Here is a 19,303-nt window from a genome sequence, read left to right on the forward strand (position 1 = left end):
TTCTATTTCAGGTTGGAAAGTAGGTTATGAACCGAAAGCTAATGGTAGGGCGTTACAATCTTCAAATTTTGCTGCATTATTATGATAATTTATTAGATCGAACTAAACCTAATCGAGTTTCAAGATAGTTGTACATCAATTTCTTTGCATGAACACTTCGGAGAGTAAGAAAATTACTAAACAAGAACTCAAAAACACTCTTTGCTTTACATAAGGAAGTCAGTTGAAGAAGTTGCAGAGGAGGAGCAGGAGGAGGAAGAAGAAGAGCTATAATGAAAATCAATCTGCAGTCGCTGGTGAAGAGAGAAAGTAGACGCTGTGCCCTTTTTCTCTTCCTCTTCAAGTTCCCCGACCGGTATAGCAGCCAGAAACCTTTTAATATACTCCCTGCAACACTCTTTCCCACTGCAAATTACCTCTTCGCCACCTCCCTCCTTCCTCTCCGCCTCACCTGTTTCCTCTGAGCTGCATGCTTCTTGCTTCCCGGCCTTCTTCCCATACAACAAACTCGAGCCATCAAACTTCAACATGTATGCCTGGTTACACCCCTCAAACAGCCGCTCACCCAAAGAATCAATGATGTAATAAGCGTTTGATTCAGCCTTCAACACGAAGAAATGATCGTTCCAGCTAACGATATAAACCCTCGGGGCACAATCATTTCTGTCGCTGCTTATTTCATCCCATATCTCATCAAAAGACATGGCACCCTTTAAGCACTCGAATTTCTCAGGGCTAAAGAACCCAGTAAACGATTTGTCTTTCAAGACTGTTACAGGCCTGAGATCAGCTTCCAAAACGGTCTCGAGATCGAAGTGTTTATCAGGGAAGGAATTGGTATAAGTTATGTTGTCACAAAGCTTACGCCATTCTGATGATCCTTCTGTAATCAGGCTGTCAAATTGAAGTCTTGTTGGCATGAAGTCCTGGTTTGAATGGAGCCAGTGGGCGATGACTGCGACCAGGGCCGTGCAGGCACTCTCCCCGTAGGCTCTCTCACTCCGTTGGTCAAACGAGGCAAAGAACACATTGGTTTTGAGCCTTGATTGTTCATTTCTGCTGACTAATTCTTTCACTTCCCAGCAGCTTGAATCCTGCAAGAAGTGAATGCATCATGAAAATTAGCTACTACTCAAAATCAAAACTTGACAAATGAAGTGATTGGTAATAAAACAGAGAAAAGACAAAACCAACCTGGGAGTCAACGACAGAACAGCTTCGAGGGCGTTGGTGGACGTCAGATTCGTTACTTTCACTGTTCTCATTAGTCAACGACTCTGTTTTCTTCCTGAACGATCTAAAACTTAACTGCCTTTTCTTCCGGGGGAACAGCCTTACCATGTGGTTCTGGGTAGTTTCCAAACTTTGGGACGATTCCAACTCAGGTCCTAAACTCAGCTCGCCGCTGCTACTTTCACTCGTGGTGGTGGACTCACTCCCATGCAAGCCATCTGAGTCAAATATAAGTGACTCGTCCGAGTCGCACGAACTCGGCTGCTTCTTTTGACAGCTGGTCTTACCCCTCTTTTCCTTCTTCTGGCGCGTCAACCCCTTCACCATCTTAAAGAACCCATCTTCCTTGTTTGACTCGGCTGAGCTTTGGACACTTCCTGCCGTGTCTGGTGGTCCTCTGACCTCCGCAAAGCTCACTAAAATCTTCACAAAAACAAAAGTTTTACCATAATCATTGATTAAGTAATTACTTATAATAAGTTAGTTGGGATTATCTTCCAGAAATTGGTGATATAAAGCTGTCAATTGATTCTTTACAGCAGAGGCCATCACACTGCTTTCTTGGATAAATAAAATTCAATTATCTAAAAATAGAAAGCTATAATCTGGAATTTTTTTTCCTTTTTCTGTTATAACATTAACATAAGAACTAAGAAGGGTAAGACAGAAACAGCTTGGTTAAGTTTGATGGTGACTCCATTTTTAATCATAAGCTCAGCACCATGACAGAGTCAGAAATTGCTCTAAGTTAAAATAATAGTATTCTAATTCCAGAAATTAAATAAACTAACATGAAATATTCAAAGTTTGTCTAAGTCTTGACAGAACAAAGTATGGAATAAAATATTTGAAACAGAGAGGAGCCAATGCAGAATGAGTTGGGACGAAGAAAAGGTTAATCGAACATTGGAACTTACCGAAAGAATAGCTTTGATGGCCGAACCATCGACGTTCAACGTGATCGGAACCTTTCTTTCAATCTCGGAACACTCCATTTCCGATACCAGCTCAGCCAAATTCAACGAAACTTTCCCCACCACCGCCAATCTACCCCTATTTTCCCCGTCCTCCCCCTATGATCCACCCAACAAATCAATACCCAAAAAGAAAATCCAAAGTTCTTTTTCAATGAATCAAAAAGGAGATGGGGATATAGTAATAATTGCTTACATGTAAGACATTGAACAACGCATCCCAAGAACCAGAAGCACGATCTTTGGAAACAGATGGAAAATCGCATAAGCTCTCGAATTCATCATCCCATTCGATTGACTTACCATTTCCTACAATTCTCACGCTGCTACGATCCCTTCTATGCCTTGAAGACGATTTGTAAAATGGAACCAATCCAGACTTGGGTCTTTTCCATACCATCTCAACCAACACCATTTTCTTACTAACTCCTTCATCTTCTTCCTCACTTCCGCGTAACCCTTCAAGCTTCAAAGGTTTCACCTTCACGTGCAACCTCTTCATCGGCGACCTCACCGCCCACTTCATCTTCTCTTCAAGTTTTGAGATAAGAGAAAGTTTGTAAGTGCTATTTACGGAAATTTGGGATCAAAGTCTAAAGAGATTCCTTGGCAGAGAATAAGAAAACCAGAGACCAGAGTGCTGGAAACCAAGACTCGTTCTAAATTCGGGTCAGAGACAGGGAGGGAAAATGCCCCGATTAAGAAAGGAAAGCCGTGTATCAGCGCGGGAAATCACGTGTACAACTCGTGATCTTGTTGTCGGACTTACGTGGCGAGTTCTCATTGGAGACGTAAGATAAAAGAGTTTGGTAGAAAGTTTAACACAGTGTCATGGAGCCCTGTGGGAAACTGCCACGTGGAACGCGGCAGCCAATCCGACATGTGACTTACGCGTAGGCTAAAGCAAAACCGAAACATATCCGTTAAGGGTTTTGGTTTGCTTGGAAATTGTCGTTGTGAACGCGTGCGAAATTGGTCCTAACGCTTTCAAGGAAAGTAACTGCCAGCTGCAGTTAAAACCCTGGTTTGCGTTTGCGTTTGAGATGAGCCACGTGCCTAAAAGTGTTGCTTTCGCCCTTGAGACTACCTGGCAGTCACGTGCTTCGATTTTTGGTTTTGGAGATTGGGCTTGTGAGAATTAGAGATTTCAACATGGGCTGGGTTGGGTTGGGCCACTTCAAAATTTGACAATTGGATTCAAAATGGGCTTAAAGAAAAGGGCTCTTATTGGGCGGGTTAGGCCCAACAGCAGATCTAAATGGGAAGAGCCCAAAGGCAAAAGAAGTAACTCTATAAATTGATTCCAAATTTGAATCAGTGTTAAGCATGAATGAATAGCTTAAAACAAAGTCTCTGAATTGTGTTCAATTATGTAATTAAGCTTTAATCTTTTTATTGTATTCAATTTTTTTTATTTTTTTTATTTTTAGTTACACAAATCTGTAATTCTAACAAAAGATTAATAGATGTCAAACTTAATGATAATTGATATTTTTCGTTCATGTGATATGTGGTGTGATAATTGACAGGTCCACATAACGAATGATGTGAATTGGGTTATGTGAACACATCATTGAGCCATGTCATATACCATGTAAATACAAGATGCTAGCAGCATTAGGTTTGATCGTTGTTAATTTCTCATTAAAATTAAAGATTTGTGTGGGTACAAGTCGAAAGATAAATATTAAAATTTAATTCTTTCAATTGAAATTAAAAGAAGAATTACCTCCCATTTTTTATTTGCTTTTCAAAAAATGGTGGGAGAGCAACTTGCAAAAGGAAAAAACTAACATTTTTCTTACCCACTCTTGCCATCAAATCCCAAATAGAACATGCTGATGATCACTTTTGAGACTTGTGCAATTTAATTATTATATACACTTTAAATGTGCGAATAATTAATTTACAAAGTTCAAAAGTCCTCCTCAATTCGTTGAAAAATCCAAACTTCAAAAGGCTTTTAAGATTATCTAATGCATACTTTAATGTTGAAAACTTGTTTTTTTTTTTTTTTTTCTATCACGTACGACTTTAAACCTTTGACAGGGTTTTGTGATGATCAGCCTGAAAACCAAGTAAAAACCCTACCTTTTTCCCCAGTGCATTCCCAAAGGAATGACCTTTGCCCCTGTCAGCTCTCATCTCTAATAAAATATTGTATTAGCAGGAATTTTCACCTCTAATTTATTTTAAGTGGTTCGTGCTGATGACCTAAAAGCTCCTCCCTTTATCCTTCTCTATTGGTTTTTCTTCTTCTTTAATTTGGGAAACATTACATGTTCTAGATCAAGATATGATGTCATTTTGACATAGCTATTACTGATGCAATACGTTTAATGGGAAAGATGTTTCCTTAAGCAGGCAAATTCATGGAATTTTGATGAAGTCTAAAGCAACCCCAAGTTTCTTCATTTCCGTGCAAGAAGTTTCTTGCCATAAAGGATTGGCTCTATTCAACCCAGTCTTCCTATAATAATATCTATTATGGAAAGATCAATTTTATTTAAAGAGTTTATGTTTAATATACTGTAGACGAATAGATTTTATATATTATTGAGAAATCAAATGTTATTACTTCATCAATAAATAATTTAAAAATTGAAAATTTTTAAAAAATTTTAAAGTATTTATTTAAAAAAAAAATTTTATAGTTAATGTATAAATATTATATACACTAAAGGTATATCAGAGGAGATTAGATTATATATGCACCCAAATGTATTGTGTAAGGGCAAATTAGATGAAGTTGTTAATTAGCTTAGCTTCATTAGAGATTCTAGAAGGATTGATTTTTCTCTTGCTATCAAAGAAATATGTTATTCATGTGTTCACATCTCCCCCATTCTCAAAAACCATTTTAAGTAATATCTTGGGACAAGGAATCAAATAGAGGAATTGTAGAAGATTTGCATGTCTATAAAAAAAAAAAAAATAATCAAGAACTTCTCTCTTTTGTTTAAATTTTTAGCATAGTCTGAACTTAATAATTTTGAATGAATTCACTTCTATATATTTTTCTTTAAAAATCATTATACAATACAGATTATAAACTAAATCAATAAAATTTTATTAGATTTCGATTATGTTTAGATTATAATTACAATATTATTAATTTCATTCTTTTTCAAATTATTTAAAAACTTGACATGCATGCATGGTAATTTCTTTTATAAATGCTCATTGTCATTTGACACATTTTAACCTTAAAACTTTACGAGAGATGAAACCCTAGTCCCATGCAAGTTAAAAAGAACCTGCTGTCTGCACAGCTCCCAGTCCAAAATCCAAGAAAAACCAAGTTGTAAAAACTGGGTTTTGCATCCACGAGACAAGAAACAGGAAAGATTGGTAAAGATGAGTAGACAGGCTGTGGAAGATCCATGAAATCATGAGCCAGACCCTCTTCCCCCCCGATTCCCATGTGAGAAACCCATGAAACGCTGTCTGTTCGCCATTTGTCTCAAAGTCTCTTCCTTGGTAAAATGATGCAAAACCCCATTGGTGGCAAGCTAAGCCAATGTATTGACTTTGGCAGACAGCCTAAGCAATGGAGAAAGAGGGAGTGATCCAAAGAATAAACATCGGATTTCGATGTGGCGCAGGCTTCAGGCTTAGTTAATAAAAATATTATAAATTCATATATACATTGTAGACATTTAGAGTTAATCTATTTTCATCGTAATTTGTACATCAACAGCCGCATTCAGTGATTACGTGATACTATATAGAATTTATACATTAACGATATATCAAATATAAATTTAAATTTCATTTTACCCTTAGTTTAATATATGCAAAGGTTGATTAGAGGATATTAAGGGTGTAAATTTGCAAAATAATGTTAATTTTGTGAGAATTAAAACTAGAATTATTGGAGACAATATTAGCATCTCAACACCGACTCCTCCCATTATTTTTAGATTTTGAATAAGGCGATGAGCATGGGATCGGATCTGGCTACCGGCCCGAATGTTGAATTGACACCTTGACAGCCAAGGGGTCCTACTGATTTAATTAATATGATAATCAAATAATCAATTTGTTAATTAAATGAACCCTAAAATAATATTATTTTTTTAATATATATATATATATACAACAGTAATGGTTGACTCGTGATGACAATTTCGACATTTAAAAAAATTAATTTAATGGATTCAAAAGAGCTCTGAGATATATTCCCCCACATGCATGCATCCAATTATCCTTTTTTCTCAAGTCCTGATTAATTGTTAACGATTCTCTAACAGTATCATAATCGTGCAATAATTTCACTGATTTAGTTTACAATTTAAACAATTATATATTGCATTTACGTCGATGTTAATTAATCGGTCAAAATATTATAGTAATATTATATTGAAATAAACCCAGTAAAATTACAAAACACAGCTGTAAAACAAGCCGTCCAGTTGGAGAGCAGTAGTGTAGACGGTGGTAGGTTTTTCCTTAGAATGAATGAAGATTTTGTTCAAAGTAAGTGGGATAATGCTCTACATGGTCTCATTTTCAAACCATATAGTAACAATATTTGGTCGTACTTTTCAATTCCATGGCGTGCTAGACCTTTTTGAATTATTTAATTTTTTTATTTATCGGTACGACATTGCAACGACTAGTTTAAATAAAATGATTATCTCGTTTTTCCTCAATCATGAATTATTTTCATTAATATAACCATAAATTATCCCAAATCATTGAATCAAGAGATGGAAACCCTTTTGTTTTTCTTGATTATAGAGAAGGATTAACAGAAGGTAAGGATCTTGTCCAGCTTACTCCACTTTGTTTATGTCTTATATTCTTTTTTTAAGACCTAGGTTTAATACTTAAATTATTATTATTATTCTTGAAAATCAAGCTTAGGTAAAACAGGATTATATCCTTACTAATAATCTCAGCTGTATTTAAGGTTTCCGGCACCCCATTTGGTTTATTCCGCTGTCTATTTGCTAAACAGCATCTGTGCAGGCCACGTTGGATCCTTGTGTTTGTGGTCATATTGTATAAGTTAATTATTTCATCTCTTAATTAAATTCATATTGTTTAATAAACTTATTAATGTGTCTTATCATGTAATACAGTGAAATGTCTGTGTACATATTTAAAATCTTGATTTGTTTAATTAATCATTTTAAATTCATATTTATTTATATAACTATTAGTGTCATACTTAAAAATGATACAGTTATGACACGATATGATTAAACAAGATTATATGAAATAGAAAAACGAAAATTAAACGAGAGACTGTTAGAAAATTAGGTTAATACCATGGTATAAAACCATATGATAATGACTCTATTTTTGTCATGTGACAATTTACAATATAAGGCAACTTGCAATAAAATAAAAGTCCAAACCAAAGCTTTTTTGCAATTGCATGTGATGTGTTGTAATTAATGAGGCATACACATTGGCCTACAAATATTTGCTTCCTATCCATCCACGGATTAAAGAATTTAAAACCCCAAAATAAAGCCAGAAAGTCTGGTGCAGTTGGTAAATTGTTGATTTTGTTTCTCTTTGGAGTTAATTAATGCAATTGGCAGGCAATAAATTCACTAATTTGGTAGGCTCTTTTATATATTTAAAATTACATTTACATTAATTACTTGATTTTTAAAAAAAAATAAATTTTGAAAACTACTACACAATCATACACTATCTTACATAGTAAATGCCACTGAGTAGCTTTAAGTGGGTTGGTTGGGTGAGTGAAACCATAAAAAGGTAGACTTTTTTTACTTTATTAATTGATTAAATTTTGAAATTTTTCAAATTTATCAATAATGTAAGTGCATCCGAACATTTGACTTATTGATTAATACATCATCCACCTATTTAAAGAGTAAGGTTCGAATCTCCCTCTTTCAATTATCAAAAGAAAAAATAATGTAAGTATAAATCAAAAGTTAGATACCCAAATCTAAACACTTGATCATTCATTTATTTCATATAATATATTAAATTTTTTATTATATTTAATTAAATTTTTATATTTATATTTTATATCAAATAATTTTTTATAATTAATAATTAATTAATTATCTATTAATTAAAATGATATTCAATATTTTATATTTAAATGATATATTGACTTATGAAATGATTACGTCGTAGTATCGTAAAAATGTATTATATTATTATTTATTATAATAAATTAACATAACATGTGACGGAAAGAAATAACGTTGTAGGTTTAGCGTTCTCAATGGGAAACGTTCGAAATAAGCAGATGGCGTGGAAAGAAAGGAGAAGAAAAAGTTAAGTTTTGCCCTATTTTGACGTTTGGGGGACCCATTGTTTTGATGTTTGGCTTAGAACACCCTGACCCAGACGGCGGCAGACATTTCGACACCTGCCCCGAACGTTACTTTCCCACTTGGCATTAAATTATCTCCCAATCCGCCATTGCCATTTCACTTCCTGACCCATACCATTCACTCACCACCCAACCCCCCCCTAATATCCAATTTAATTAAACAAAAACGGTACTCCTATAAGATATATAAACAAACAATGCCCCAGTCTATCTGTCATCATGAAGGTTAAAAAACCAATTTTTTGATATTCAATAATGATGGGAATGGTGAATGGGTGTCAAGTTTTTAACCTTTTCAAGTACTACAATGGGTGGGGGAATTTGGGTTCTCAATTTTCCACAAGTTAAACAGATGCGTAAGAAATTATATATTGGATCTATCAAACCCACGTACAATCCAAACTTTGTTTTTTTTTTTTTTGACAGTTTCTATATCATCTTTGGAAGTCTAGGAAACACAAAATAAAAGAAATAAATAATCAGCTTGGGAAAGGGAAAAAGGCAGCTTAGATCTCTCTTCAACTCTATGACAAAAGCAGGAAACAGATTGAGGAAAAAGCCAGAGACCCGTGCCTGCAAATCCACTTGTTTCTGCAACTCACCCAACAAAATGAGGTGAGAGCTACCCGTTTTTTTTTTCTTCCTTTGCTATGTTCTCAGTGTCTCCTTCATACTCTTTATCTTCTTTTGTATTTATTGCTGATGCCAATAGGAGAACACTTCTGAATTTGCTTCTTTTCTTTCACATTCTATTCCGTGTTTCTTCAAAAGGCTTTCCATATCATGGCAAAATGAATAGTACCCATCAATTCTAGTAGGTCGGTTCTCATGGTCAAATGAACAGTGCTCATCAATTGTCAACTTGTCCTTTCCGTTTCTGATTCTGTTCCCCTTTTTTTTTTCTTTTGTTCCTATTCTGGGCAGTTCTTTCTTGAATTTTTGAGCTTTGAGAAGAGGCTAAACTTTAAGTTCTTAAAACTTATCAGTCATCTGGTTTCTCACCCTGAATTGCAGTTTCTGGCAATTACATGCTTTGTTTTGCCTTCATCTCAACTTGTAAATGTCAAATTTTCTTCCTTTTTTATCCGGTAACTTGTTATCTTAAATCTTTAATGTTTTGTTATGGTCTCTTTGTACTCCAAAATCTGAACTTTGTTGAATTTAGGACTAGATAGCTTACTATGCCTTCAAATCTGCTTCCTTCAGAGCTACAATTTTGTGTTCCCGGCAACTTGATGTCAGTTTGGTGCAAAAGAGCTGCCAAATAAGGTTTCGGGAGAAATTATGCTTCGCTGCTTCTTGTATAGACGGTAGAGAACCCATTTTTCTTTCTGTATATCCTCCTTAGTTTAGGGTCAAGAAAATTTCCTTCTTTTTTGTCTATCCGGGGTATTTTGTTGTTCTCTTCCAAGACCTTATTTTGGCTCAATTCGGAGTTTTCTAATGGAAAGTCGAGCTTTTATTCGTTTTCTGTGCTTTTTTGCACTATCTACCCTCCTTTTGTCTGAAACCTGTATGGCTAGCATTCAAACTGTTGGGATGATTAAACCAGGATTTCAAGGTTCTCAAATGAATTGGATCGACAATAATGGGGTGTTTCTCGTATCTAACAACTCAGAATTTGGTTTCGGCTTTACCACTACTTCAGATGTCACGTTGTTTCTACTAGTTATCGTCCACATGGAGACTACAAAAGTAATCTGGGCCGCTAACAGAGACTCCCCTGTTTCGAATTCTGATGACTTTGTGTTTGACAAAAATGGTAACGTGTTATTACGGAAAGGAGTAAGTGTGGTTTGGACAACAAATACTGGTGACAAAGGAGTTTCTGCTATGGTATTGCAGGATTCGGGGAATTTGGTTTTGCAAGGGGATGGTGGCAAAGTAGTGTGGCAGAGTTTTGAGCATCCATCTGATACCCTTATTTCAAACCAAGAGTTTAGAGAAGGAATGAGACTTGTTAGCAATCCTAGCGCCAGTAACTTGAGCTATATTCTTGAAATCAAATCAGGCGACATGATTCTTTCAGCAGGTTACTCAACTCTGCAGCCCTATTGGTCCATGGGGAAGGACACGCGAAGAACCATTAACAAAAATGGTGGGGAGGTCGCCGTAGCATCTCTTGATGCGAATTCATGGAGTTTATTTGATGAAAGCAAAGTCTTGCTATGGCAATTTACAATCTCAGATCCTATTGATGCAAATGCCACTTGGATTGCAGTGTTAGGAAGTGATGGCCGTATATCTTTCTTCAATCTCCATGATAAAGGGTCCTCTTCAACAACAAAAATTCCAGCAGATCTGTGTGGCACGCCAGAAGCTTGTCAGCCATATTTTGTTTGTTCAGGAACTTCAGACAACACCAGGTGCCAGTGTCCATCAGGGCTTGGCAATTGCAAAACAGGTATTGCCTCTCCCTGCAGTCAGGGAAAGGATGCTGTAGATCTTTTTGATGCTGGAACGGGGCTCAATTATTTTGCACTTGCCTATGTTTCTCCATCTTCAAAAACTGATCTGAGTGGTTGCAAAGCATCTTGCCTTGGCAACTGCTCCTGTATGGCTGTTTTCTATGACAATAGCTCGAGGAATTGTTTCCTGTTTGACCAGATTGGTAGCTTCCAAAACTCTCAACAGCAGTCTGATTTAGTTGCTTTTGTCAAGATGTCGAGCAATGCAAATGGTGCAGGGGATGGAGGTGGCAAAAAAGGCTTCCCATATGTTGTGATTATAGTTGTTTCTACAGTGCTGGTTATTTTTGGCCTATTTTTTGTGTCATACCGATACTACAAGAAAAAGAAGAAAATGCCACAATCTCCTGAAGAGACTTCAGAAGAGGATAATTTCTTGGGAAGTTTAACTGGGATGCCTACTCGTTTCACTTACAATGATCTTCAGACTGCTACAAATAACTTCTCTGTTAAGCTTGGGCATGGAGGATTTGGCTCAGTATACCGAGGAACTCTTCCAGATGGAACTCAAATTGCTGTGAAGAAATTGGAACACATTGGTCAGGGAAAGAAAGAGTTTCGGGCTGAAGTTGGTATCATTGGCAGTATCCATCATCTGCACCTGGTCAGGCTGAAAGGCTTCTGTGCTGAAGGGAGCCACCGACTTCTTGCGTATGAATACATGGCAAATGGTTCCTTAGATAAATGGATCTTCAGGAGAAATAGAGAAGAACCCCTGCTGGATTGGGAAACAAGATTCAATATTGCAGTGGGAACAGCAAAAGGGCTAGCTTATCTCCATGAAGATTGTGATGCAAAGATTGTGCATTGTGACATAAAGCCAGAAAATGTATTGCTTGATGACAATTTCCTAGCCAAAGTCTCAGATTTTGGCTTGGCAAAGCTAATGACTCGAGAGCAAAGCCATGTTTTCACCACTCTAAGGGGCACCAGGGGTTACCTTGCACCTGAGTGGATCACAAACTACGCAATATCAGAGAAGAGTGATGTTTACAGCTACGGCATGCTGCTGCTAGAAATCATTGGCGGAAGGAAAAACTTTGACCCTGAAGAATCTTCGGAGAAATCTTACTTGCCGTCCTATGCTTTTAAGATGTTAGACGAAGGGAAGCTGAGAGACATCCTGGATTCGCGGCTGAGTATCCAAGGAGAAGATGAGAGAGTTTTTACTGCTGGCAAAGTTGCATTATGGTGCATACAGGAAGATATGCATTTAAGGCCATCAATGACCAAAGTTGGTCAAATGCTAGAAGGTCTCTCCCCTGTTCCAAAGCCGCCAATGTCTTCCCCATTGGGTTCTCGCCTTTATTCAAATTTCTTTAAATCGATGACCATGAGCGGAGAGGGCACATCCTCAGCCTCAGGACCATCAGACTGCAACAGTGATGCTTATCTTTCAGCTGTGAGGCTTTCTGGTCCAAGATAACAATTGCTGAAGATGGGGGAGTTTGGTGCAATTGTTTCATAGATTGTATCATGTTTTAACATCTCATCTGCCCTGTATATTTGTTAGATTTATTTTTCAAAAATTTTTGTAATACTAGCTATTAGCTGATACAAATCAAGCCTCAGGATCATCCCTTTTTTCTGTATAATTAGTATTGATTTTGACCAACTTGCAAGACAAAGTAACTCGAACATGTACTGTTAACAGCTGAAAACATCAAGCAAAAAGAAACTTAAACAAAAATGTAAGAAACTGCAATGTGGAGAAATTTTGACACTAGTAGGAATGTCAACGGGTAAGATACTCGTTATTTCTTTATAATACGTTAACTCGAATTTTATAAATATTTTATTAATTTTTTAAATTACTACTCGAACCTAAATTTGAATAGTTTAGACACAATTTGTTAAATGTACATATCTATTAATTATCTAATTAAAATAATTTTATATATATTATTAATGAAAATTAAATTAATAAATTAAAATTAGTTTATAAAAAATAAATTACAATTTAAAAATAATATGTAAAACAATTAATAAATTTTAATAAGTATTACATTAATTAAAATAATTTATAAATAACATATATAATTAAAATTTAATATTAAAAATTATTATTTATAATCGAATTTGAGTAACTTCTCTGACCTTTGACAGGTTGACATCTGACTTCTGCAGGCCATAAACCAATCCAGTCTCTTGACTTTCCTTGCTCCTGGTGAACTCAACTGCAGCCGATCACCACCCTTTACCCTCCAAAAAGATGAAACCTTTTCGGCAGTGAGGACTGTCTGAACCGCTCATTTGCAGCCGTCCGTAGAGGATGATGAGTTCATCAGCAACCTCGAGTTCCTCTCCCTTCTCTTCCACCTCTACTTTCTCTTCATCTAAATTCAAATTCAAATTTCCCTCCCTTTCCCAACGGTCCTCTCTCCTAACGGTCGAATCTCGCGCCAAGCCATCCACGGCTTGTTCTTCCACCATCCGCGACGCCTCAGGTGATAAAAGGAAAGCAAGTGGTGGTATTAGAGTTTTAATCTTTTGTACTCATTTAAAAGAAAAAGGTCTTGAATTGCAGGACAAATTCGCCATTGCAGCTTGAGTCGGAGGAGAGGGCTGGCCTTTACAGCAACGCTGCCGTTTCTTTTCCCTCTGCATGAATTTGTGGGTAATGGTGGCGCTAAGGCAATTGAGTAAGTTCTAAGTTATGCAAAAAAAGAAAAAAAACTCTTTTTTTTGTTGGGTTTTGAATTTACCTTTAAATTATCAATTGTGGACGATGATCATTATTGATTTTGAAGGTCAGGTCAGAGAGAGTATCTGCGTATAAAGGAAGAGATAAGCAAAGTTGTAACCAAGGGGAAGGCTGCCGGTGTTCTTCGCTTAGTATTTCATGACGCTGGAACCTTTGAAATGGCTGAAAATTCAGGTACCAAAACTTGCCAAATTATTTAGTGATTGGAATTCAGAAGGATCTGAGTTTGGGTTTATTTTGATTGAATCAATTTGAATTCTGTTTTGTAGCATGCTAATGTTCTTTTAGTAAAAGCTCTTGAACCAATGAATTTACTGTTATTTTTCATTGTTCGTGCAGGTGGTATGAATGGTTCTATAGTTTATGAACTTGAAAGACCTGAAAACGCTGGCCTCAAAAAGTCTCTGAAGGCATTCTCTCAGTTTTTCTCTTTTTTAATTCAGACAAAAGTTATGTCTTTATATGTACTTTTGGCTTTTGCTTTCCTCGTGATTCTAATGCATTGTTGTTTAGGTTCTGGAGAAAGCAAAGAAAGAAGTGGATGCAATACAACCAGGTTTTACTTTCTGAAAAATCAGATGAAAAGATTTTGACAGAAATGGATGGTACGTCACCGTGCTAATATGTTGTGTATTTTTTTTTCCTTTGTTAGTATCATGGGCAGACATGATTGCTGTGGGTGGAGCTGAAGCAGTTTCTGTTTGTGGAGGTCCGAAAATCCCTGTTGCATTAGGCAGACTAGATTCTGCGTAAGCACATAGCTTTGACCTTATAAAATGACATGGCTTAAGTAATACAGAACTTAGTATCTGATTAACTAGGTATGTAAGGATGTTTTCCCAAGATAAAAGCTAGAAACTGCCATTCAAACTGACTAAATGAGTATAAAGTTACTTCCTAACTCTTTACTATTACCTGATAATCTTGAACTTCTTAGTTCTCTGCCGCGTTAACTTGGAGCACTGACTCATTTCTTAGTACATTTTGTGGCAACTACTTGAGATTTTACCCCATTACTGAAAGGCAAATATTCAATGTAGGGAGCCAGATCCTGAAGGGAAGCTTCCCCAAGAATCTCTGGATGCTTCTGGCTTAAAGCAGTCATTTCAACGAAAGGGCTTCTCGTGAGTTTTTGCGAGCAAACATCCTTTTACATTTTCGTGTTTCATGTTTACGTCTGTTTGATATCCATAAATCAATCTTCTATGATTTGAGCTGGATGTTAAATCTTTGGCAACATAGCTTACTTTTGCCATGATATCTAGATATTTTTTTTTCCATGATACATGTGGATGGCTCTTCCCCGTGTGAAAAATAATTTTTTTTCCCATAAGAACTTAAAAGTTTGGTTAAATATAAAATAATTTTCATGACATAGATAAGAAGTTTTGATAGCTATTATCCATTTGAAATTAATGAATTCATGACTTAATTGTAAACATTCAGTTTGAAGAAATACATGGCATGTTGTTCTCTTTTTGCAGAACACAAGAACTAGTTGCTCTATCTGGGGCTCACACTCTCGGGAGTAAAGGTTTTGGAAGTCCAGTTGCTTTTGATAACTCATACTTCAAAATTCTTATGGAGAAACCATGGAAGTCTTCAGGTGCATAACTCAACATGGAATAATATTTATACTCTTTTATTTCTCTTAATCCTTTTGCTTGTTTCCCATTCAACAGAGTTAAGATACTGCCTTCGAAGAAATGGTTGAAGCTTGATGTTAGAGATATTCCAAATGAGAGTTTCTAATTAATACAAGTATTTTCTGTAAATGCTGATTATGAAGACACTTTAGACATTCTATACTTCCCTTATTCTCAAAAATAATATGTCAAACGATACCTAAAATGTATAGAATCAGAGTAGCCCTTAATAGGGATTTGAGCCAGGTCTTCATTTGCTTATAGCATCAAGGGACTCTCTCTCATTTATGTTTTATTTTCAGCTAGTCAATTGCTGATACATTTATGTTCTGTACTCCGAACTGTTTCTGTTATTTCTGCACTGATTTTTTTTTTTTTTTGTGTGTAGCTGGTATGTCAAGCATGATCGGGCTTCCTTCAGATCATGCCATTGTAGAGGATGATGAATGCTTAAGGTTCGTCTTTGGAAATCCTCTTAAATTTCCATTTAGTTGTTATCCTGTCTCATCTTGAATTCTTACCAATATAGTTATTATCATTAAGCCTAAGTTGGTATAAGGGGTTCTCCATTAAGAACATTTAAATGCAATTCTTGCTGGCAAGCCCATAAGGGGGACTGAGGAAGATGGTTGTTTGGGAAGATCACTTGCATGCATATAAAATTTTCGTTAGTATACTTAACTAATGGAAAGCTTATATATGATTCACAGGTGGATCACAAAATACTCAGACAATCAGAATATATTCTTCGAAGATTTTAAGAATGCTTATATCAAACTTGTGAATTCTGGTGCAAGGTGGAAAAGCATGTGATGACTTTGAAAGAGTGACATTGTGTTCATTTCTTATCTTCTTGATGAATTAGGATACAGTGGTGTTCACAGAATATAATTATACGAAAAGACATGCCTTTATGTTGGTAGATAAATATCAGAAGGATTGTCATTCTTTCAGGTTTTGAGAGCAGTTAGAGAGGCCTGAAAGTGGAGCCACAGAATGTTTCAATTCAGGAAATAAAGCTTAACATTTCATTCGTAGCACTTTCTTTCTGTTTCTTTGTTTCTTCCGGCACTGTGTATTCATATCTATCAGGTTGGTGGACTCAACTTGGCTGGTTGGTATGAAGCCTGCATTACTGCTGCGAAGCAAGCAATATTTAAGTTCTAATTTAACCCTCGATGGACTTAATCTCAAGCTTGCTTTGCTCTTTCCTGAAAAGGTTCTCATCCTGAATCGGTTCAAGAAACTCTAAAATCTCTTACAAAATCACTGTTGAAATTTAGAAGCAGTGAATCTCATGATCAACTAATGCAATATTCGCAGGATCAGTTTCTCCTGGATCACCAAATGCACAAAAACTATGTCAGGGTTAGCACTTATTACCCAGGAGGTCAAGTTTACGTGATCAGTGATGAACCAAGCTTAATTCCCACAGAATGAGAAGAATGTTAGAGATACAGAGAGAGAGAGAGAGAGAGAGTGTGTGTGAAAGAATATAGACATTGATGAAACTGTACAAAAGCATGTGCTAGACCGTTGAACCAGATCTGAAAATTATGCTACTGAACAAGGAAATACATCCAAAACCTGTACATTATTTTTTTGGTAGCCTGCAGGTGTGGGTCAAGCTTGAAATATGTAACAACTCAGCTCCTATGTCTTAATCTTCCAAAGTAACAGGGTAATATTTTTATATTTACGTTTTACACCTACCGGTTCTTGTCTCAAGGATAGGCAGTCAAGGGTTAGGGGGCGTTCTGCCCCTGCACGTGGGAATCATTGCCTATAACAAACCAGAATTCCCTTCTCCCTTCTAGTTTTATGGGAGATAATTTCCATTAAAAATCAAATGAGAGAAGCATTATCATTCTCCCTGCATTATCTGCCATGGTCCCTCCCCCTTCCCAGTTTTCACATAGGACAGGTTACTAGAGGGACCAGAGTGCCCATGTTTGATGCCCCTCCATGACAGTGACTTCTCCAAGCTCTTTTCTAGGATATTATATCTCCACCACCAAAAATACAAATAAATATGTACAGTTTTATCTGTTTGATTAATTGGGTAGATACTTCCATTCTAAGGGCTTTGATTGGGCTGATGTTATAACTGGATTTGATAGTTTGAATAGACATAATTCAGCACTAAATAACATATGATTTCTCTCTTTTTATCTTGCTATTTGTTTTCTTGGGATAGGGGGGGCCTACTTGTTATTCCACAATTATGAATCACAAATTTCTTTCTTAAAAATTTTAAACCATATATTGTGTATATCCACATCAATATGTTTTATGTATATAATTTCGATATCCCATTATCCATCACTCTCTTTCATTCTTTTAATGTTATTTTTGTATTTAAAAATTAAAAATAATTAAAATATATATATTAGGCCAAGCATTACGCAGCAGAGGGTGGCCAGGGGTCCATTGCTTCTACAGTCCGCAAAAGATTGCCTTCTAATCCCCTCCTTGAGAAAGAGAGAGAAAGACAATTCTCAAGGAAACTCTTTTCCACTCTTCTGTCTCCTTCAATCATTTTCCTACTTGCTTAAGGTAATTACATTACATTATAATCATTTCAATACATTAACAAATTCTGTTAGCCGGCACAAGTTTTTTCTTTATGATAATCACAATGACTTTTGAAATGAGAAAAATTTTCTTTTCTCGATTTAATTCAATAGTGTTGATCGAACCAATTACGATTATCGACTCAATTGATAAGTTTGCTCGTCTGAATGGTAAATAATTTCATGATAATTCTTTGTTGTCCTTGATTTCTATGGAGAAAGCAGAAAGGTTTTGCAAGCACCAGTGGTTACGTTAGCCAAACAACAGGATGAGAGCAAGCATGGAGGCCAAGACCTGACATGAAGGTAGCAACTGGTACTTGGGTTTTGGAAAAGGGACCCAATTCACACGTGCAAATGCTAAGGAATGTACCCAATAAGGAAGGGCAGGGGAACATGCATTTATCACCTCAACGCTCATTCCACCTTCTGCCTCACTCACGTGCTTCTCCCCTCTTGCACGTGCCATGTACATATCCACACCTTTGGATTTTGGAACTTTTTATTTATCACGGAAAGAAAATGTTTTGACCGATGATTTTATTATTTATGTTTTATTTGTTAAATTTTTAGAATGAATACTTCACTTAAATCAATTGACAATATGTATAGAAGGTTTTGTTATATTTAAGTGCTCAATATATCTCTCATTTAATTGATATAAAAAATCTTTTTATCATCATTTCGATATTTTCTTTTACGTATAAAGAAAATAAATATATAATATAAAATGAATCATAAACAAAACCGATAGAAAGATCCGTAAATGGAAGCAATGTCTGTTCTGATGCTAGTGATATCAAAATGAAAATAACATTTGATTGGATACTATGTTGAATTATAAAAATATCAATCAAACGAAATCTTAATACTCCGATTAAATTGTTCTACCTATTTAGCTATAAACTAAGATTTAGAAAAGAAAATAGAGAGAGAGAGAGAGAGAGAGAGAAAGGGCATGATGACATCATTTTCAAATAAGACTAAATTGATAAAAATAATTATTTACAAGGTTGACAAAAACCCAACCTAAGCTTAAACCTTATCTTTGTGGCTGCTGCCCAACTTGGCTTGAAAGCATTTCTGACTTATCAATTTGGTGATTGCAGTTTCTTAAGCAAAGCAATTCCTCTGCTTTGACTATAATTGGTTTACGCTTATAATAATCCATTCTACTATGATTACTAAAGTACACTTAAAGCTAAGAAATTTTAATTTCTTGCTTTCAAATAAAATAATCAAGACCAATTAATTTGTCACATTCAAATGTCTAGGCAGCTAATTTCCTGATTAAATTTAGTAATTAGCAGGTAAAGTTTTCCACAAGAAATGACCCTTACCTAAGATAATGACAATGAAAAAAGAGTCTAGCTTGCC

At 35.8% G+C, this 19,303-nt stretch overlaps 3 protein-coding genes across 4 annotated transcripts; 2 read left to right on the forward strand and 1 right to left on the reverse strand.

Moving 5' to 3' along the window:
* On the reverse strand, window positions 43–2,881 carry LOC18587788. Its single transcript, XM_007011793.2, has 4 exons — window positions 2,404–2,881; window positions 2,151–2,306; window positions 1,195–1,656; window positions 43–1,094 (listed from the first exon to the last, which is right to left on the reverse strand). Exons 1-4 carry the CDS (start codon window positions 2,731–2,733, stop codon window positions 207–209), a joined length of 1,836 nt encoding a protein of 611 aa, XP_007011855.2. The 5' UTR covers window positions 2,734–2,881; the 3' UTR covers window positions 43–206.
* Window positions 8,794–12,598, forward strand: LOC18587789 (G-type lectin S-receptor-like serine/threonine-protein kinase SD2-5). Of its 2 annotated transcripts, XM_007011797.2 has the most exons (2): window positions 8,797–9,150; window positions 10,088–12,598. In XM_007011797.2, the coding sequence occupies exon 2, from the start codon at window positions 10,105–10,107 to the stop codon at window positions 12,427–12,429; it is 2,325 nt and encodes a 774-aa protein (XP_007011859.2). In that variant the 5' UTR covers window positions 8,797–9,150; window positions 10,088–10,104; the 3' UTR covers window positions 12,430–12,598. The 2 variants fall into 2 exon arrangements, with proteins under 2 accessions (XP_017983804.1, XP_007011859.2); XM_018128315.1 differs by having other exon boundaries at window positions 8,794–12,598.
* On the forward strand, window positions 13,227–16,393 carry LOC18587790 (putative L-ascorbate peroxidase 6). Its single transcript, XM_018126529.1, has 10 exons — window positions 13,227–13,450; window positions 13,531–13,645; window positions 13,754–13,881; window positions 14,047–14,117; window positions 14,221–14,263; window positions 14,360–14,456; window positions 14,748–14,831; window positions 15,192–15,313; window positions 15,742–15,808; window positions 16,064–16,393. Exons 1-10 carry the CDS (start codon window positions 13,276–13,278, stop codon window positions 16,164–16,166), a joined length of 1,005 nt encoding a protein of 334 aa, XP_017982018.1. The 5' UTR covers window positions 13,227–13,275; the 3' UTR covers window positions 16,167–16,393.

This window comes from Theobroma cacao, chromosome 9, assembly GCF_000208745.1.
Source record: "Theobroma cacao cultivar B97-61/B2 chromosome 9, Criollo_cocoa_genome_V2, whole genome shotgun sequence".
Classification (NCBI taxonomy): Eukaryota; Viridiplantae; Streptophyta; class Magnoliopsida; order Malvales; family Malvaceae; genus Theobroma; species Theobroma cacao.

What these genes read in the sequence shown, in the direction of transcription:
- LOC18587788 (XM_007011793.2), bottom strand. Translation starts at nt 2,733, where the DNA reads ATGAAGTGGGCGGTGAGGTCGCCGATGAAGAGGTTGCACGTGAAGGTG. An exon ending in CGTTGTTCAATGTCTTACAT is followed by an intron (nt 2,307 to 2,403) that starts GTAAGCAATTAT and finishes GGTGGATCATAG; the next exon opens with GGGGAGGACGGGGAAAATAG. An exon ending in GTTCTGTCGTTGACTCCCAG is followed by an intron (nt 1,095 to 1,194) that starts GTTGGTTTTGTC and finishes CACTTCTTGCAG; the next exon opens with GATTCAAGCTGCTGGGAAGT.
- LOC18587789 (XM_018128315.1), top strand. Translation starts at nt 9,979, where the DNA reads ATGGAAAGTCGAGCTTTTATTCGTTTTCTGTGCTTTTTTGCACTATCT.
- LOC18587790 (XM_018126529.1), top strand. Translation starts at nt 13,276, where the DNA reads ATGATGAGTTCATCAGCAACCTCGAGTTCCTCTCCCTTCTCTTCCACC. An exon ending in GGTGGCGCTAAGGCAATTGA is followed by an intron (nt 13,646 to 13,753) that starts GTAAGTTCTAAG and finishes TTGATTTTGAAG; the next exon opens with GTCAGGTCAGAGAGAGTATC. An exon ending in GAGGATGATGAATGCTTAAG is followed by an intron (nt 15,809 to 16,063) that starts GTTCGTCTTTGG and finishes TATGATTCACAG; the next exon opens with GTGGATCACAAAATACTCAG.